Source organism: Chelonia mydas, chromosome 15 (assembly GCF_015237465.2).
Source record: "Chelonia mydas isolate rCheMyd1 chromosome 15, rCheMyd1.pri.v2, whole genome shotgun sequence".
Lineage (NCBI taxonomy): Eukaryota > Metazoa > Chordata > Testudines > Cheloniidae > Chelonia > Chelonia mydas.
This window is the reverse complement of record NC_057856.1, coordinates 842,426-863,245: the sequence shown is the minus strand read 5'-3', so window position 1 is coordinate 863,245 and position 20,820 is coordinate 842,426. Positions and strand designations below refer to the sequence as shown.

General features: G+C 47.7%; 1 protein-coding gene across 1 annotated transcript in view; it reads left to right on the top strand.

Annotated features, from left to right (window-relative positions):
• HORMAD2 (HORMA domain containing 2) overlaps nucleotides 1-20,820 on the top strand; it is a 62,513-nt gene that overhangs the window by 1,714 nt on the left and 39,979 nt on the right. The window contains exons 2-5 of the mRNA XM_043529936.1: nucleotides 15,355-15,443; nucleotides 16,763-16,907; nucleotides 18,619-18,682; nucleotides 20,292-20,328. Coding sequence (XP_043385871.1) covers nucleotides 15,393-15,443; nucleotides 16,763-16,907; nucleotides 18,619-18,682; nucleotides 20,292-20,328 — 297 coding nt within the window. The 5' untranslated portion in view covers nucleotides 15,355-15,392. The remainder of the gene's footprint in view (nucleotides 1-15,354; nucleotides 15,444-16,762; nucleotides 16,908-18,618; nucleotides 18,683-20,291; nucleotides 20,329-20,820) is intronic.

Genomic DNA, 20,820 nt, shown 5'->3' with positions numbered 1-20,820 from the left:
AATCAGGCGCCAGGTCACTTACTCAGGTATCTAATTATGGGCTTAGGTGAGTAAGTGTAGGCATCCCCAAGTTGGAAGGTGTTGGCTTAACCGCTCAGGGAAACTGAGGCACAATCTGGGAATTGCGCGTAGGAAAGATAGGAAGTATGGCAAGACACCGCCCTGGCTTACCCAGGAAATCTTCAATGATCTAAAATTCAAAAAAGAGTCCTACGAAAAGTAGAAACTCGATCAAATTACAAAGGATGAATATAAACAAATAACACAAGTATGTATGGACAAAAATGGAAAAACCCAGGCACAAAATGAGATCAAACTAGCTAGGGATATAAAAGGAAACAAGAAAACATTCTACAAATACATTAGAGGCAAAAGGAAGACCAAGAACAGAGTAGGCCCGTTACTCAATGAGCTGGGAAAGACCATAACAAAAAATGTGGAAGTGGCAGAGGTGCTTAATGACTTCTTTGTTTCGGTTTTCACCAAGAAGGGTGGTGGCGATTGGACATCTAAAATAGCGAATGCCAGTGAAAATGAGGTAGGAGCAGAGTCTAAAATAAGGAAAGAACAAGTCAAAAATTACTTAGACAAGTTAGATGTCTTCAAATCACCAGGGCCTGATGAAATGCATCCTAGAATACTCAAGGAGCTGACTGAGGAGATATCTGAACCATTAGCAATTATCTTTGAAAAGTCATGGAAGACGGGAGACATTCCAGTAGACTAGAAAAGGACAAACATAGTGCCCATCTATAAAAAGGGAAATAAGGACAACCCGGGGAATTACAGACCAGTCAGCTTAATTTCTTTACCCAGAAAGATAATGGAGCAAGTAATTAAGCAGTCAATTTGTAAACACCTAGCAGATAATAAGGTGATAAAGAACAGTCAGCATGGATTTGTCAAGAACAAATTGTGTCAAACCAATCTTCTGGCTTGTGGGGGAAGGATAGCTCAATGGTTTCAACATTGGCCCCCTAAACCCAGGGTTGTGAGTTCAATCCTTGAGGGGGACATTTAGGCATCTGGGGCAAAAATTGGGGATTGGTCCTGCTTTGAGTAGGGGGTTGGACTAGATGACCTCCTGAGGTCCCTTCCAACCCTGAGATTCTATGATTCTTTCTTTGACAGGGTAACAAGCCTTGTGTATGGGGGGAAGTGGTAGATGTGGTATATCTTGACTTTAGTAAGGCTTTTGATACTGTCTTGCATGACCTCATAAAGAAACTAGGGAAATACAACCTAGATGGAGCTACTATAAGGTGGGTGCATAACTGGTTGGAAAATCATTCCCAGAGAGTAGTTATCAGTGGTTCACAGTCAAGCTGGAAGGGCATAATGAGTGGAGTCCTGCAGGGATCAGTTCTGGGTCTGGTTTGGTTCAATATCTTCATCAATGATTTAGATAATGGCATAGAGAGCACACTTACAAAGTTTGCGGATGATACCAAGCTGGGAGGGGTTGAAAGTGCTTTGGAAGATAGGATCCAGACAATCCAGGAAATTTTTGGGGAGTGTTGGGGACAACTTCCTGGTACAAGTGCTGGAGGAACCAGCTGCGGCTGTGCTCCTCTTGACCTGCTGGTTACAAACAGGGAAGAATTGGTCAGGGAAGTAGAATTGGGTGGCAACGTAGGCAGCAGTGACCATGAGATGGTTGAGTTCAGGATCCTGAAAAAAGGAAGAAAGGAGAGTAGCAAAATACGGACCCTGGACTTCCGAAAAGCAGACTTAGACTCCCTTATGGAAATGATAGGCAGGATCCCCTGGGAGGCTAACATGAGGGGGCAAAGAGTCCAGGAGAGCTGGCTGTATTTTAAAGAAGCCTTATTGAGGGCACAGGAACAAACCATCCCGAAGTCCAGAAAGAATAGCAAATATGGCAGGCAACCAGCTTAGCTTAACAGTGAAATCTTCGGTGAGTTTAAACTGAAAAAAGAAGCTTACAAGAAGTGGAAATTTGGACAGGTGACTAGGGAGGAGTATAAAAATATTGCCAGAGCATGCAGGGATGTAATCAGGAAGGCCTAGGCACAATTGGACTTGCAGCTAGCAAGGGATGTGAAGGGTAGCAAGAAGGGTTTCTACAGATATGTTAGCAACAAGAAGGAGGTCAGGGAAAGTGTAGGACCCTTACTGAATGGGGGAGGCAACCTAGTGACAGATGATGTGGAAAAAGCTGAAGTACTCAATGCTTTTTTTGCCTCCGTTTTCACAGACAAGGTCAGCTCCCAGACTGCTGCAGTGGGCAACACAGCATGGGGAGTAGGTGAGCAGCCCTCAGTGGTGAAAGAACAGGTTAAGTCCATGGGTCCAGATCTAAGGCATCCAAGGGTGCTGAGGGAGTTGGCTGTTGTGATTGCAGAGCCATTGGCCATTATCTATGAAAATTTGTGGCAATCTGGGGAGGTCCTGGACGATTGGAAAAAGGCAAATATAGTGCCCATATTTAAAAAATGGAAAAAAGAGAACCCGGGGAACTACAGACCTCACTTCAGTCCCCGGCAAAATCGTGGAGCAGGTCCTCAAGGAATCCATTTGAAGCACTTGGACGAGAGGAAGGTGATCAGGAACAGTCAGCATGGATTCACCAAGGGCAAGTCAAGCCTGACTAATTTAATTGCCTTCGATGACGAGATAACTGGCTCTGTGGATATGGGGAAAGCAGTGGATGTGATATATCTTGATTTTAGCAAAGCTTTTGATAGGGTCTCCCACAGTATTCTTGCCAGGAAGTTATCATAGAACATAGAATATCAGGGTTAGAAGGGACCTCAGGAGGTCATCTAGTCCAACCCCCTGCTCAAAGCAGGACCGATCCCCAATTAAATCATCCCAGCCAGGGCTTTGTCAAGCCTGACCTTAAAAACTTCTAAGGAAGGAGATTCCACCATCTCCCTAGGTAACGCATTCCAGTGTTTCACCACCCTCCTGGTGAAAAAGTTTTTCCTCATATCCAACCTAAATCTCCCCCACTGCAACTTGAGACCATTACTCCTTGTTCTGTCATCTGCTACCACTGAGAACAGTCTAGAGCCATCCTCTTTGGAAACCCCTTTCAGGTAGTTGAAAGCAGCTATCAAATTCCCCCTCATTCTTCTCTTCCGTAGACTAAACATCCCCAGTTCCCTCAGCCTCTCCTCATAACTCATGTGTTCTAGTCCCCTAATCATTTTTGTTGCCCTCCGCTGGACGCTTTCCAATTTTTCCACATCCTTCTTGTAGTGTGGGGCCCAAAACTGGACACAGTACTCCAGATGAGGACTCACCAGTGTCGAATAGAGGGGAACGATCACGTCGCTCGATCTGCTGTCAATGCCCCTACTTATACATCCCAAAATGCCATTGGCCTTGGCAACAAGGGCACACTGTTGACTCCTATCCAGCTTCTCGTCCACTGTAACCCCTAGGTCCTTTTCTGCAGATCTGCTGCCGAGCCATTCGGTCCCTAGTCTGTAGCTGTGCATTGATTCTTCCGTCCTAAGTGCAGGACTCTGCACTTGTCCTTGTTGAACCTCATCAGATTTCTTTTGGCCCAATCCTCCAATTTGTCTAGGTCCCTCTGTATCCTATCCCTACCCTCCAGCGTATCTACCTCTCCTCCCAGTTCAGTGTCATCTGCAAACTTGCTGAGGGTGCAATCCACACCATCCTCCAGATCATTTATGAAGGTATTGAACAAAACCGGCCCCAGGACCGACCCTTGGGGCACTCCACTTGATACCGGCTGCCAACTAGACATGGAGCCATTGATCACTACCCGTTGAGCCCGACAATCTAGCCAGTTTTCTATCCACCTTATAGTCCATTCATCCAGCCCATACTTCTTTAAGTTGCTGGCAAGAATACTGTGGGAGACCGTGTCAAAAGCTTTGCTAAAGTCAAGGAACAACACATCCACCGCTTTCCCTTCATCCACAGAGCCAGTTATCTCGTCATAGAAGGCAATTAAATTAGTCAGGCATGACTTGCCCTTGGTGAATCCATGCTGACTGTTCCTGATCACTTTCCTCTCCTCTAAGTGCTTCAGAATTGATTCCTTGAGGACCTGCTCCTTGCTTTTTCCAGGGACTGAGGTGAGGCTGACTGGCCTGTAGTTCCCAGGATCCTCCTTTTTCCCTTTTTTAAAGATGGGTACTACATTAGCCTTTTTCCAGTCGTCCGGGACTTCCCCCGATCGCCATGATTTTCCAAAGATAATGGCCAAGGGCTCTGCAATCACATCCGCCAACTCCTTTAGCACTCTCGGATGCAACGCATTCGGCCTCCTGGACTTGTGCACGTCCAGCTTTTCTAAATAGTCCCGAACCACTTCTTTCTCCACAGAGGGCTGGTCACCTCCCCGCCATGCTGTGCTGCCCAGTGCAGTAGTCTGGGAGCTGACCTTGTTCGTGAAGACAGAGGCAAAAAAAGCATTGAGTATGTTAGCTTTTTCCACATCCTCTGTCACTAGGTTGCCTCCCTCATTCAGTAAGGGGCCCACACTTTCCTTGACTTTCTTCTTGTTCCTAACATACCTGAAGAAACCCTTCTTGTTACTCTTAACATCTCTTGCTAGCTGCAACTCCAGGTGTGATTTGGCCTTCCTGATTTCACTCCTGCATGCCCGAGCAATATTTTTGTACTCCTCCCTGGTCATTTGTCCAATCTTCCACTTCTTGTAAGCTTCTTTTTTGTATTTAAGATCAGCAAGGATTTCACTGTTAAGCCAAGCTGGTCGCCTGCCATATTTACTATTCTTTCTACACATCGGGATGGTTTGTCCCTGTAACCTCAATAAGGATTCTTTAAAATACAGCCAGCTCTCCTGGACTCCTTTCCCCCTCATGTTACTCTCCCAGGGGATCTTGCCCATCAGCTTCCTGAGGGAGTCAAAGTCTGCTTTTCTGAAGTCCAGGGTCCGTATCCTGCTGCTTTCTTTTCTTCCTTGTGTCAGGATCCTGAACTTGACCATCTCATGGTCACTGCCTCCCAGGTTCCCATCCACTTTTGCTTCCCCTACTAATTTTTCCTGGTTTGTGAGCAGCAGGTCAAGAAGAGCTCTGCCCCTAGTTGGTTCCTCCAGTACTTGCACCAGGAAATTGTCCCCTACATTTTCCAAAAAGTTCCTGGATTGTCTGTGCACCGCTGTCTTGCTCTCCCAGCAGATATCAGGGTGATTGAAGTCTCCCATGAGAACCAGGGCGTGTGATCTAGTAACTTCTGCGAGTTGCCAGAAGAAAGCCTCGTCCACCTCATCCCCCTGGTCCGGTGGTCTATAGTAGACTCCCACCACGACATCACCCTTGTTGCTCACACTTCTAAACTTAATCCAGAGACACTCAGGTTTTTCTGCAGTTTCATACTTGAGCTCTGAGCAGTCATACTGCTCTCTTACATACAGTGCAGCTCTGTGACGAAGTGGGACTGTTCTTAATGTTTCCTCTGAATAGTGTGGGGGTGACTCAGTTCCCCTATGAAGTTCTTAAGTATCTAGGGGGTGGGGTAAGGGTGTACGATCATTGCAGAGCCCTAGAGGGCAGGTGTGTGCAGGAGTCTGGACACACAGAATTGCCAACACCCTGTTTCCTGGCAACTGATGGCCTGAGCTCTTTCGCCCTGCAAGGTGAGAGCTAAAGGGTTGGAGAACAAAGGAATCAGGTGACCTCCTGGCCCGGGAAAGGAACAAAGCCCAGAGGAGGAGGGGCTGGAGGGACTTTCAGTTTGGGGCTGGCTGGGACATGGAGTGAAGTGCAGACGTGGTTGTCTGGCTCACTGCCACCCCCCCCCAAAATGGACCCAGCTGAGGGGTCCTGTTCTCTGCACCTGCAAGCTCTGTTTTAGACCATGTTCCTGTCATCTAATAAACCTCTGTTTTACTGGCTGGCTGAGAGTCACGTCTGACTGCGAAGTTGGGGTGCAGGACCCTCTGACTTCCCCAGGAGCCATGCCTGAGCGGACTCGCTGGGGGAAGCGCACGGAGGGGCAGAGGATGCTGAATGCTCCGAGGTCAGACCCAGGAAGGTGGAAGCTGTGTGAGCTGTGTGTCCTGAAGACAGGCTGCTCACAGAAAGGCGACTGCCCCAGAGTCCTGACTGGCTTCATGGGGAGCAGTTCCAGAGTATCGCCCAGGGACTCCGTGACAACTGGTGGCAGCGGTGGGATATACTGCACCCCGTGGACGGCGCTTCCTGCAGTAAGTGACTGGGGAACAGTAAAACGAAGGGGGATTGACGGGGACCAGGCGTGCTGAAGATTCAGAGAGAGACGGTTTCAGGGGGTGGTTAACTCCTGGAAGTGTGTGACCAGAGAGGAGGACTTTTGCAGTAACAGGGTCCCCCGGGGGATTGCAGCGAGCGGTCCCAGGGGCGGAGGAGTCTGCAGCTCGACCCTGGCAAAGAGGTGGTGACCTTGAGAAGGGCTGGCACACTAGGGGTTCTCCCTGGAAACCGTGGGGAGCTGAGAGCACATAGGCCCGTGAGTCCACAACAACTTGGGAAGAGCAGAGTGATGGCCTGTCACCATCTCCTTAAGAAGGACATTGTAACCCTGTGCAGAAAGAGAGGGTTGTACATTGGAAAGTTCAACAAAGCAGAGTTAATCGTGCAGCTGGAGGAGGATGACCGCTCTAAGGGACAGATTCCTGACCCAAATGGGGCTATAGCAGGATCTGGGAGGAGCTGGAGTGGGAGCCAGGCATCGCCAAGACTCCTGTCCCTGACTAGACGAGGGTCTTCACGATCGGGTTCCCCATCCGGGGATCGGAGACGGACGGGATTGGAGCTGAGTCCGAGAGAGCAAGAGGACTGTGAGAGACAGCGAGAGCCCGAGAAAGAGCTGCAGAAGCAGCAGCAGCATGAACTGCCGGTGGGGGAGCGGAGAGGCCTAGGGGACCTCCCAGGTGTGAGTGGGGATAGACCCCGGGGGGCCAGCTCCGCAGGGAACCTCGAGACTAAATTGCTGCCCCTGGTTAAGGAGGGGGGGGATGTGGATGCCCACCTCACTGCCTTTGAGCAGGCTGGAGATTTGAACCAGGGGGATCCTGCGGAAAAGCCCCGGTGTCTAGCTCCCTCGCTGGGTCCCAAGGCCGTAGACTCCGTCAGCCAGATGGGTTGGGAGGTGGACGGGCTCCCACTCCTGGTCCCAACCTATATGTCTGTGTGGAGTTTCCTGGGGTCGGGCCCCTCGGACCCCCAGGGGGAGCGGAAGGTGATGGTCAATGGGGAGACATTCCTGGGGTGGCGAGATCCTGGGACAGAGAGAACTGTTGTCAGGCCCTGGGTGGTGCAGCCTCAGATGCTGAGGGGCTGTGTGAGCTGGGTAAGGGTCCCAGGGATGAAGCCCCTCGCCCTGCCTACTGCCCAGATCCCTGTGCAGACCCAGGAGGGGTCAGGCTGGCTGGTTGTTGGGGTTCTCCGGGATATCGGCTGCGAGACCCTGTTGTGGGGTGACTGTGTCTCTTTGGGACAGGATCCAGACCCTGCTCCTGTAACTGCCAAGGGTTTGAATTTGAATCCAGGGAACCAATCGGTGGAGAGGGAAATGGTCAGTGAAAATGCAGATGACCTGGCTGGCAGCAGGGAGGAGCGGCTAGGCTCAGGCTACCTGCCTGCCTGTAACCAGACCCCTGGGGCTGGGTGGGACAGAGAGATGCTCCCTGCGCCCTTGCACACTGGAGAAGGGGCTCACGCTGGCTCTGATGCTGTGAGGAAAGCAGCGAGCTCGCTGCCTACCCTCACTGGGACAGCAAGGGCAGTGCTGAGAAAGGGGGAAGATAAGACCCCAGCTGAGTGGGGGGAGACACAGGCAGGGCAGGGGATCTGTGGGGAGTGGCAAGGTGTTGGTAAGGAAAGTCTGGATGAGCCTAGGCAGCCTTGTGAGCCGATGGCTGTGTCTAGTCAGCAGGGTGGGAAGGCGAGGAGAGTGGAAGATGAGTGTCCCTGGACCTTACCTGTTAGCTGGGTGGAGAATTGGGACAGGGAAGGAAATGTGCCTGTGTCTGTCAGGGGTATTGACTTGCCTATGGAGGGAGCTACCCTGATCTCCAAGCAGTTGTCTGTGACCAGCCTTGTGTGCTGGGACAAGGGGAATGAGATCCCAAGCTGTGTGTCTAGGAAAGGAGAAAGTGTGTCCGGCTCTTCTTTGTCTGTGGAGCAGACAGAAGGGGCCTTTCAGCCTGTGATGGTTGAGGATAGTGCAGTTGTCTCAGAGTTGGTTCTGGATTCAGCTAAAGCCCAGGAAGGGAAGGGTCCTAAGTTTGGGTCTGCTCAGGAGAATGGCCCTGTAACTAGGTCGCATCCAGTTAGTGTCTATGTAAAATCCCAGAGCCCAGACAATTCTGGTGCTTGTATTTTGCCTGTTGCTAGTGTTTTGTTGGGAAAGGGTGTCGCAACTCTGTCTAGTCAGGGTGAGATCCGAGCCAGGGCACAAGGAGAGCATGAAGGTGTGTGATTGTGTTACCTACTGAGGGTGTGGAAACCTGTAGCAAGAAGGAAAAGATTCCTGAACTTGTGTGTGGCAAAGGGAAGGAGAATGCTTCTGACCTTTTCTCTAGGAAGTCTGTCAGTTTGCCTGAAAGGGGATTGTGTAGGAATCCGCCGGATGGGCCAGAGGTAATTCTGGATGTAAGGGAGACCCAGAAAGAGTCTGTTCTTGCTCAGGAAAGTGTTCCTCTAGAGCAAGCCCTAGGTGAAGAGGGTAAGAGCAGAATTTCTGGGAGGGGTGAATTGTTGCATAGAAAAGCCCTAGGGAAAGGAATCCTCATGGAGACTTTGCAAGCAGTTTACTGCCACTGAAGGGTGTGAAAGTGATTTAATCAAGACAGTTTCAGTTCCTAACAGCCAGAAATTTTCTGTTGTGAATGGATCCACTGACTGTCCTGTTGAAAGATCCAGTGTGGAGAGCCTTGAGAAGGTCTCAGATGAAGTGAAAGCTGTTAAGAAAGTTAAACCGTCCTATAACCAAGTGGCTGTGTTTGGCCAGCTTGATGGGGAGAAGACCCAATCCCAGTTTGACCCCCTGGGGTTTTGGGGTGGCCAAAGGGCACGGGCAGCATAAACCTTCCCACATGCGGCCTGTGAGTGCTATTGACCACCCCCGACCTAAGGGAGGGCGTGAAACTGGAAGGGCCTGGTGTAACTCCTACCAAGGAATGGGAGAGATGCTGGGGCATCCATGGGAACGTTGGTGGCTTTGAACTTCCCCAGGTCACTGGCTAAAGTGACCCCGCTCAGTTCGATCTCGAAGGGGGGAGAGATGTGACGAAGTGGGACTGTTCTTAATGTTTCCTCTGAATAGTGTGGGGGTGACTCAGTTCCCCTATGAAGTTCTTAAGTATCTAGGGGGTGGGGTAAGGGTGTACGATCATTGCAGAGCCCTAGAGGGCAGGTGTGTGCAGGAGTCTGGACACACAGAATTGCCAACACCCTGTTTCCTGGCAACTGATGGCCTGAGCTCTTCCGCCCTGCAAGGTGAGAGCTAAAGGGTTGGAGAACAAAGGAATCAGGTGACCTCCTGGCCCGGGAAAGGAACAAAGCCCAGAGGAGGAGGGGCTGGAGGGACTTTCAGTTTGGGGCTGGCTGGGACATGGAGTGAAGTGCAGACGTGGTTGTCTGGCTCACTGCCCCCCCCCCCCCCCCCCCCCAAAATGGACCCAGCTGAGGGGTCCTGTTCTCTGCACCTGCAAGCTCTGTTTTAGACCATGTTCCTGTCATCTAATAAACCTCTGTTTTACTGGCTGGCTGAGAGTCACGTCTGACTGCGAAGTTGGGGTGCAGGACCCTCTGACTTCCCCAGGAGCCCTGCCTGAGCGGACTCGCTGGGGGAAGCGCACGGAGGGGCAGAGGATGCTGAATGCTCCGAGGTCAGACCCAGGAAGGTGGAAGCTGTGTGAGCTGTGTGTCATGAAGACAGGCTGCTCACAGAAAGGCGACTGCCCCAGAGTCCTGACTGGCTTCATGGGGAGCAGTTCCAGAGTATCGCCCAGGGACTCCGTGACAAGCTCCCCCACCTTTTCTGCCCTGCCTGTCCTTCCTGAACAGCTTATATCCATCTATGACAGTACTCCAGTCATGTGAGTTATCCCACCAAGTCTCTGTTATTCCAATCACATCATACTTCCTTGACTTTGCCAGAACTTCCAGTTCTCCCTGCTTGTTTCTCAGGCTTCCTGCATTTGTGTATAGGCACTTGAGATAACCCGCTGATCGCCCCTCTTTCTCAGTATGAGGCAGGAGCCCTCCCCTCTCACGCGCTCCTGCTCGTGCTTCCTCCCGGTATCCCACTTCCCCACTTATCTCAGGGCTTTGGTCTCCTTCCCCCGGTGAACCTAGTTTAAAGCCCTCCTCACTAGGTTAGCCAGCCTGCTTACGAAGATGCTCTTCCCTCTCTTCGTTAGGTGGAGCCCGTCTCTGCCTAGCACTCCTCCTTCTTGGAACACCATCCTATGTTCAAAGAATCCAAAGCGTTCTCTCCGACACCACCTGCGTAGCCATTCGTTGACTTCCACGATTCGACAGTCTCTACCCAGGCCTTTTCCTTCCACGGGCAGGATGGACGAGAACACCACTTCCGCCTCAAGCTCCTTTATCCTTCTTCCCAGAGCTACGTAGTCTGCAGTGATCCACTCAAGGTCATTCTTGGCAGTATCATTGATGCCCACGTGGAGAAGCAGTTAAAAAAGTTAAAAAAGTATGGATTGGATGACTATAAGGTGGATAAAAAGCTGGCTAGATTGTCGGACTCAACAGGTGGTGATCAACGGCTCAGTGTCTAGGTGGCAGCTGGTATCAAGCAGAGTACCCCAGAGGGTCAGTCCTGGGGGCGGTTTTGTTCAACATCTTTATTAATGATCTGGATGATAGGATGAATTGCACTCTCAGCAAGTTCGCAGATGACACTAAACTGGGGGGAGAGGTAGATACGCTGGAGGGTAGGGATAGGGTCCAGAGTGACTTAGATAAATTGGAGGTTTGGGCCAAAAGAAATCTGATGAGGTTCAACAGGGACAAGTGCAGAGTCCTACACTTAGGAAGGAAGAATCCCATGCACCGCTACAGGCTGGGGACTGACTGGCTAAGCGGAAATTCTGCAGAAAAGGACCTGGGGATTACAGTGGACAAGAAGCTGGATATGAGTCAGCCGTGTGCCCTTGTTGCTAAGAAGGCCAATGGCATATTGGGCTGTATTAGTAGGTGTGACGGGTTGAATGATAGGAACCCCTTTGGGGCTGCCAGCTGATGTGCCAAGACTACTTCTGCCCCTGCTTTCCTGCCCTAGCAGCTTGGGACTTCAGTGCCCTGCCTGGTTTGAGCCAGACCCAGTAGCCTGCTGCAAACCCAGACACAGGTCTGAATCACATCCCCGAACAGCTGTAGGCTGAATTGAAAGCAGCTTCAGAAGTGTTCCTGTCTTTAACACTCAGATGCCCAACTCCCAATGGGGTCCAAACCCCAAATAAATCCATTTTACCCCATGTCATAAATATAAAGGGAAGGGTAACCATCTTTCTGTATACAGTGCTATAAAATCGCTCCTGGCCAGAGGCAAAACCCTTTCACCTATAAAGCGTTAAGAAGCTAAGATAACCTCGCTGGCACCTGGCACAAAATGACCAATGAGGGGATGAGATACTTTCAAATCTGGAGGGGGGAAAAGGCTTTTGTCTGTCTGTGTGATGCTTTTGCTGGGAACAGATCAGAAATGCAAGCCTTCCAACTCCTGTTAAGTTAGTAAGTAATCTAGCTAGAAAGTGCGTTAGATTTTCTTTTGTTTAATGGCTGGTAAGATAAGCTGTGCTGGAGGGAATGTATATTCCTGTTTTTGTGTCTTTTTGTAACTTAAGGTTTTGCCTAGAGGGATTCTCTACGTTTTGAATCTGACTACTCTGTAAGATATCTACCATCCTGATTTTACAGAGGTTTTTCTTTTACTTTTTCTTTAATTAAAATTCTCTTTTAAGAACCTGATTGCTTTTTCCTTGTTCTTAAGGGCCAAGAGTTTGGGTCTGTGTTCACCAATGCAAATTGGTGATGATTTTTATCAAGCCTTCACCAGGAAAGGGGGTGTAAGGCTTGGGGGGATATTTTGGGGGGAAGACGTCTCCAAGCAGGCTCATTCCCTGTTCTTTGTTTAACACGCTTGGTGGTGGCAGCACACGGTTCAAGGACAAGGCAAAGTTTGTACCTTAGGGAAGTTTTTAACCTAAGCTGGTAAAAATAAGCTTAGGGGGTCTTTCATGCAGGTCCCCACATCTGTACCCTAGAGTTCAGAGTGGGGAAGGAAACTTGACACCTCATATCAAGCTTATACAGGGTAAATTCATAAATTGTTTGCCCTCTATAACTCTGATAGAGAGAGATGCACAGCTGTTCCCCCCCCCCACCCAGTATTAATACATACTCTGGGTTAATTAATAAGTAAAAAGTGATTTTATTAAATACAGAGAGTAGAATTTAAGTGGTTCCAAGTAGTAACAGACAGAACAAAGTGAATTACCAAGCAAAATAAAATAAAACATGCAAGCCAATGCCTAATACAGTGAGAAAACTGAATACCTCACCCTCAGAGGTGTTCCAGTAAGCTTCCTTTTACAGACTAGTCTCCTTCTAGTCTGGGTCCAGCAATCACTCACACCCCCAGTAGTTACTGTCCTTTGTTCCAGTTTCTCACAGGTATCCTTGGGGGTGGAGAGGCTCTCTCTTGAGCCAGCTGAAGACCAAATGGAGGGGTCTCCCATGGGCTTAAATAGACTTTCTCTTGTGGGTGGAGATCCCCCTCCTCTCTCCTATGCAAAGTCCAGCTCCAAGATGGAGTTTTGGAGTCACCTGGGCAAGTCACATGTCCATGCATGACTCAGTTTTTACAGGCAGCAGCCGTTGCCCACATGCTATCTTGAATGTCTCCAGAAGACTTTTTATGTGGATTGGAGCCTTCCAAGATCCATTGTTCATTAAGTGTTTCTTGGTTGGGCACTTAATTCGCACATTCCTTTCTCAAGAAGCTGACCAAATGCTTTACTAAGGCTACTTAAAAATCAAGCAAGTACACAGCCAATATTCATAACTTTGAATACAAAAATGATACCTGCATACAAACAGGATTAATAGATTCAGTAGATCATAACCTTTACAGAGATATGTTACATGGCATAAGTAGCACAAAACATATTCCAGTTATGTCATATATACATTCATAAGCATATTTCCATAAAGCCTTATGGGGTGAACTGTCACAGTAGAAGCACTGCCAGCAGATTGAGGGAAGTGATTATTCCTCTCTAATCGGCACTGGTGAGGCCACACCTGGAGTATTGCATGCAGTTTTGGTCCCCCCACTACAGAAGGGATGTGGAAAAATTAGAGAGAGTCCAGCGGAGAGCAATGAAAATGATTAGGGGATTGGGGCACATGACTTACGAGGAGAGGCTGAGGGAACTGGGGTTATTTAGTCTGCAGAAGAGAAGACTGAGGGGCGGAATTTGATAGCAGCCTTCAATTATCTCAAGGTGGGTTGCAAAGAGGATGGAGCTAGGCTGTTCTCAGTGGTGGCAGATGACAGAACAAGAAGCAATGGTCTCAAGTTGCATTGGGGGAGATCTAGCTTGGATATTAGGAAACACTGTTTCACAAGGACGGTGGTGAAGCACTGGAATGAGTTACATAGGGAAGTGGTGGAATCTCCATCCTAAGAGGTTTTTAAGGCCTGGCTTGACAAAGCCTTGGCTGGGATGATTTAGTTGGTGTTGGTCCTGCTTTGAGCAGGGGATTGGACTAGATGACCTCCTGAGGTCTCTTCCAACCCTGATATTCTATGGTTCTTTGGTTAAAATGCAAAATGATCTGGACAAACTGGAGAAATGGTCTGAAGTAAATAGGATGAAATTCAATAAGGACAAATGCAAAGTGCTGCACTTAGGAAGGAACAATCAGTTGCACGCATACAAAATGGGAAAAGACGGCCTCGGAAGGAGCACTGCGGAAAGGGATCTGGGGGTCATAGTGGATCACAAGCTAAATATGAGTCAACAGTGTAACGTTGTTGCAAAAAAAGCAAACATCATTCTGGGATGTCTAAGCAGGAGTATTGTAAGCAAGACACGAGAAGTAATTCTTCCGTTCTACTCTGCACTGATTAGGCCTCAACTGGAGTATTGTGTCCAGTTCTGGGCTCCACATTTCAGGAAAGATGTGGACAAATTGGAGAAAGTCCAGAGAAGAACAACAAAAGTGATTAAAAGTCTAGAAAACATGACCTATGAGGGAAGGTTTAAAAAATTGGGTTTGTTTAGCCTGGAGAAGAGAAGACTGAGAGGGGACATGATAAAAGTTTTCAAGTACATAAAAGGTTGTTACAAGGAAGAGGGAGAAAAATTGTTTTCCTTAACCTCTGAGGATAGGACAAGAAGCAATGGGCTTAAATTGCAGCAAGGACGGTTTAGGTTGGACAGTAGGAAAAAATTCCTAACTGTTAGAGTGGTTAAGCACTGGAATAAATTCCCTAGGGAGGTTGTGGAATCTCCATCATTGGGGACTCTTAAGAGCAGGTTGGAGAAAGACCTATCAGGGATGGTCTAGATCATACTTAGTCCTGCCTTGAGTGCAGCGGACTGGACTAGATGACTTCTCGAGGTCCCTTCCACTTCTATGATTCTATGATGCCTCTCTTCCTTTGGGGAATGTAGTGAGCGTTAGTTTGTTAATGTTCGTCAAGAATTTTGAAGGTAAAAAATGCTATATTATGAAGACATCTATAGTGGCTCAGTAGGAAGGCTCCGATAAAATTTTCACTTAAAAGGGGATTAAATCGCTATATTTCTATGGAAGATAAATGGAGATTACTATTATTTTAAAAATGTGTGGGATGTTTCAGATAGAGGCTTAAAATGGGTCAAGATTAATATTTTCCTTTCAGCTCAACAGTGCTCTTTTAAAAGCACAATGCTCTTTGGATTGTTAAAACAGCTGTCTGGGAGTCGGCTCAGCATTTCTGAGCAGTAGCACTGTTCTGTGCACCAGCATGAGGATCAAAAGCACCTCTGTCAAAGAGATAGAGAGCCAGATCCTCAGTTGATGTAAATTGGCCTAGCTCCATTGAAGTCTCTGGAGCCACAACAATTTCCACCAGCTGTGGATCTGGCCCTGAATTTCCAGTACTATTGACAGTTTGTTTATAGATAATGAGGTGTTCTTCCTGCCATGTGAACTTCCGAACTGTGGCACAGAGTGACGTCAATCTGACACCATTCAGCTGTCCTGGCAAGAGTTTGGCTTTCAGTCCTGGGGAGAGTTCTTATGCAGTCTGGTTCTTATGCTCAGGAAGATGAGAAATTTCAGGAATCCTGTATTTGCCAAGTGGTTAATGTCTATTTCTCTGCAGGTTCTAATTGCATGTGGAAGGCAGCACTTTGAGATGCTATGGCCATGGCTCAGCTCTCACACACTGGGCAGAAGCATAAAACCTCCAAGGTACAGGATTTAGGACTTAATGTTACTAATCAACATGCTGGCCCAGTAGTACTCAGCCCTGCAGAGCTGGAAACCTAGCTTTGATTACCGTTCCCATCCCTTGCTCCCAGGGCAGGCAGTGTGCTCAGTGCTGATTACACTGTGTCTTTGTTGGGTTTTGAAAGCAGTTGTCTCCAGACCAGGGTAGCCAAGAAGATGCTGGCTAAGCAGCCTGAGGATTTGTAGGCGAATTGGTGCTGAGGTGCTGGATACTGGTGCTTGGCTACGTAAAAGTCCTAGGGCATGCAGAGCCGCCCTAGAGGAGAAAAAGACAATGAACTGGTAGTGAGACTCCTTTTCACAGAGATTTTGCATGTTAATACCAGGTGTCATGAAGATCAGAAGGGACCGCTAGATCGTCACCATTACTTGATGTTTAGTATTCATAATTAAGGCTACGATTTAGTCATGGAGGTCACGGCAGTCACAGATTCCGTGGCTTTACCGGACCTTCGTGACTTCTTAAGCTGTCAGCAGCTGGAGCTGTGGCTGGGGCTGGAGCCGGGGCTATGCTCCCCACATAGCCTCGCGGTGGGAGCTGCCATTGGAGCCATATGCTCCTGCCCCGCGGCTTGCGGCGGGGGCTGCTGCTGGGGCCGTGTGCCCCTGCCCCGCAGTGGGGGCTGCAGCTGGGGCTGTGCGTCTCTGCCGTGGCGTGTGTGGTTATTTTTAGGAAAAGTCACGGGCCCCATGAATTTTTATTTATTGCCCATGGCAAAATCTTAGACTTATTCATAATAAACAGAGTCCTAGGCATGGAAAAGTGTATGAGTGCTTAGCTCTTACTAAGCAGAATCCCACATTCTTTTAGAAACCGGATTTGCCTATAACCTCTGGTTTTGTTGGAAGCCTTTCTGCAGGCTGTGTCTGCCTTCTGGAGTCAAAATATCTGAGCAGTTGAGAAGCGCCCCCCGCCCCCGGAATAGTGCTTCTTTTCCAGTGTGTAGACCTCAGAGCCCTTTTTTGTCACTGGAATTCGGTGACACCAGCCCTGTGGAACTGTGGCAATAGTTCTCTGCCTGTATGACAATGTATTAATACTGTCAGCGAAAGCTTTTGTGTAGCAATAAACTTTGGGCTAAGTGTGTTAGATGCTCCTTGAGCTAGTTATACTTAGTCCACCAACGTGTAAGTGAGTGGCATACACACTATGGAAACCAAAAGAAAGGGTAAAATTACCCCAATTTAGACTACCTCTAAACCTGCTGATTCTCCCCTCTAGCGCTGGGCCTTTGCACGGGTCTAAAACCAATAATATTTTTGTCTTTGTCTTTTTTCAGGAATCAGTGTTGTTTCCACACAAAATTGCCACTGACCAGCAGTCCATGGTGCTGGTGAAAAGGCTTTTGGCCATCTCTGTCTCCTGTATAACGTACCTAAGAGGGCTCTTCCCAGAGAGCTCATATGGAACTCGCTATTTAGATGGTAATGTTTTCAATGCATGTTTCTATGCATTATCTTTGCCCAGTACAGATTAGTCCAGTGCTGTTCACATATTTGACAAGTTCAGTCTTTCGTAGGAACATTGCTGACCGTGGCCCAAATCCTCAGTGCGTGGTATGTAGGTGCCAGATTTCTATTGAAATCAATGGGAATTAGGCACCTAAATATCTTTCAGGATGTGAGCCTATGGGCCTTATCCAGCAGCCCTGATACAGAGACTGGCTTAAATCACGAGACTGGCTTAAAAATTCATTAGATTTTTAAAAATAAAAGTAGCTACCCACAGTGCACCTCTCTGTAAATCGATGCTAGCCATGGTATTGAGGATGCATTACGCCAACTTAATGCACTTAGTAGGGACATAGACAATCGACTGTATAAAATTGATTTCTAAAAATCGACTTCTATAAAATTGACCGAATTTGGTAGTGTAGACATACCCTTAGAGCTAGTGGCAACCATCAGCTGTTTCTCTCAGCGTTTGTTTTGTTTTCCAGTTGCATTCATTACTCAGCAATTTCATCAATATTGCCAATCCCAAGCATTCCAAAACCATGTGTCAGGCTCCCCCAGAATCACGAGACTGGCTTCAAAATCATTAGATTTTTAAAAATAATAAATGTCAGGTGTTTTTTTTATTGTTGCCTTCTGTTTTTTGAGCCTCAGGGGTCAGATTTTCAAGCTTTTCTCCATAATCTGGAGATTTTGTAAATGAAAACTGAGATTCTCACATAATCACGTGGCTTCAGAGATGAGGCTTTAAGAAAAACACAAGGTATTGTGAGACTTGTGGCAAGGTCACACCATATGATGAAACTTTAAGTCATCCGCATCTTTATATTAAGTTAGGATCTGAAGGTGGGGAGAGGGAGTGACTCCATATTTTCCAGCTTCATAGATTTATCATCCTTGATTTATGCGTGAAATGGGGTACAGTTCATTTCCGTGTGCTCGTAGAGCTAGTATCTTGAAATCTGGTCACTTGTTCATTATGGCCTGCTGAGGACGGAAGAGGAAATCCCAAATTTGACTTTTGATTTTTCCATCCGAAAGGTCATCAGTCTTTCTGGTCAGATTTCAGATCTTCAAGTGCCTTTCTGCGCAAGAATCTTGACATTTGACCCACTCATTCCTTAGAGATCTGCAGGATTGGGCCCCAAGGCATTAATTCACCTTTGTGGTTGGCCTATCAGCATTGGCTTCAACTTTAGGAGTTTTCTGCTTGTGGATCCTAACTCCTAAACTTGGAGGACAAAAGGGCCACAGGAGCCCGGTGGGGAAACGTCACAGCGTTAGCTTATTTTGAGCACAGTTGTTTAGCTTATTTGTGTGTTAGTGAACACTAGAGTGCAGAACTAGAGGGTGCTGTTGGGAAGTGCCAGAATAAGATGAGAATGGGGATTGAGGAGAAAGGAAGTTGCTGGCATTTCTAAATGAAGCCACCCTCAGTAAATCCGTAACCCCAGTACTTTTTCCTGGAAGAGTTCAGTGTATTTCAGCAAAGGTCTTTGGCATTGTAAACTACAGCAGTGAGCCTGTGTCAGCCCACCTGGGATGCTGTTAAAACCATTCTTCCAGCTCAGGAAGTGTTTCCAGATAAAATACTTCATACGTTGATGACTGACTTGATTTCAGTGTTTGCCCAGTGGCTCCAGATACGCTTTGTAACTAGATGCTAACTTTTGTTTTGCAGATCTCTGTCTAAAAATCCTTCGGGAAGATAAGAGCTGCCTGGGGTCACTGCAGATAGTCAAGTGGTAAGTGAATAACAGTGAAACTTAGGGCTTGCCTACATGAACAATTAGACCACGACAAGCTGGGGTATGAATCTATCCTGGACTAGTCTGCTGCACTCCAATGTCCGTGTGCACCCTGCTGGTACGCATTGACGGTTTGCTGGAGCCCTTTGATCTAGTCTTCTTTGAAATGGGACGAGCTCAAGGTGCATTAAAGAGCTGTTAACCCACGTCAGCAGGGTGCACTCAGGCAGTTAGACTGCAGCAAGCTTACGTGGGGTTGATTTAATCTCAGTTTTCCGCAGTCTAACTGTTCGTGTAGACAAGTCCTATGATAAGATTATGCTGAACAGCAATATGGCATTGTACCACAGGCCTTTACTTCCTAAATTTGAAATCCTTCAGGGCCAATGATACTGGATTTGCCAAAGCAGTGCCCACTGATTTATTATAAAAGCTGTGTGTGCTTGGCACCGTATATAATGAAGACATGGTCCCTCGCCAACGAGCTTCCAATGTAAATGTGATCTTATTGACCTCAATGAGAGCGGGGTCAGGCCCTCAACTGAACAAACAAAGCAGGTAAGGGAGGAATGAGGCTCACTCTAAACAAAGTTGTGAGGTTACTTGTTTCCATAGGTTACGTATTTGCTATTTCTAGTTTTTCAGTGATTTTTATGCTTGATTGATTTTTAACTAGTATGTGCCGTTTTTTCTCTTCAGTGGAAGTTGTGTCTGTTTCTGGGGGCATAACTAGGCCCTTAGCTTTCTAGAGTTCTCGTTAATAAATGCATTTCAGAAACAGAGAGAGAAAGGTGGGTGAGGTAATATCTTGTGTTGGACCAACTTCTGTTGGTGAGAGAGACAAGCTTTCAAGCGTATACAGAGCTCTTCTTCAGGTTTCAGAAACATGGCATTACTCCTTCCTATCTGGAGAGGGAGTTGTTATAGGGAGTGTAGCACTTCTGTAAAAAGAAAAGGAGGACTTGTGGCACCTTAGAGACTAACACATTTATTTGAGCATAAGCTTTCGTGAGCTACAGCTCACTTCAGCACTTCTGTGTTGCTTCAATACTGTAAGAGCCCAATCCTGCAAATACTTATGGCTCAGCTATCTGCTGTGTCCTGTAAACACCAGGCTCAGATGAGGAGGCTGCAGAGGAGCCATATGCAGTTCTCCAGTCCTGGGGCCAGTTCTGCACTGTCTCAGGATAGTTTAGAGCAGCCTAAAATCATGACTGCAGCAGCACTCCAGCCATGCCTCCTTCCTCAGAGCTATGCCAAAGGAACACCCAGCTGGCTGGATCCATCAGCACAAAGAGGCCAGAATGGGGCCAACGATCTGGCCATTACTACCCAGTCTAGGGCTTACTATTCTGAGTAGTCCCAGGACGCCTGGTAAGAAGTGTTCACAGGACCAGAGCCTTAGTGTATAAACTGTGCACACATATGGAGGGGAGAAGAGACCCTTAATTGCTGAGTGACCTGAAGAGGGCGTTACAAGCTAAAAATGCTGTCAGCTCCGTACTGCTTAACGCTTGTAAATGTGCACTCTAAACTCCATCTAATAAGTGAGGATTTCCTGCTGCTAGACTGGCATGACTAGTTACTAACATTTCTTTCCTGGCAGGATTCAGGGCTGTTTTGATGCTTTGGAAAAGAACTATGTAAGTTTTTGTTTGATATTTTGGTAATATAATCTTTCTTCACTAACAATGGGCAAAATTCCGCTCTAGTTTTCCTTGTGCATTCCTGCAGGGGGCATCTCTGCTATATATTCGCCAGTGATCCCAGTGGAAACTGTACATACAGAACAAGTACACAATAGAGATCTGTGCCACAGGGAAGGAAGGAAAGCTGCTCTGTGTGTTTGTGACGTGGACTCTTACTCCTTTGGGTAGCGTAGCGTAGTAACCATTATTAGTGTCTAGACCTGCTTGTTGTGAATGGTTTCCACACTAATTTGCAGGCTGCAGGGTTCTCCCCTGCATTCTCTGTTCTACATTCACATCCTTTAATGGATGGATGCAGATTCTGTCAGTCAAAGCAAATCTCTCTCCCTGCCTTTGTTCTTTGCCATATTCTTCTCTGCTCCCTCTTTCCTTCACCCCTTCTTTTACCGTCTCCTTGCCTTTCTTTCCTCTTTCCTTTTTCTTCAT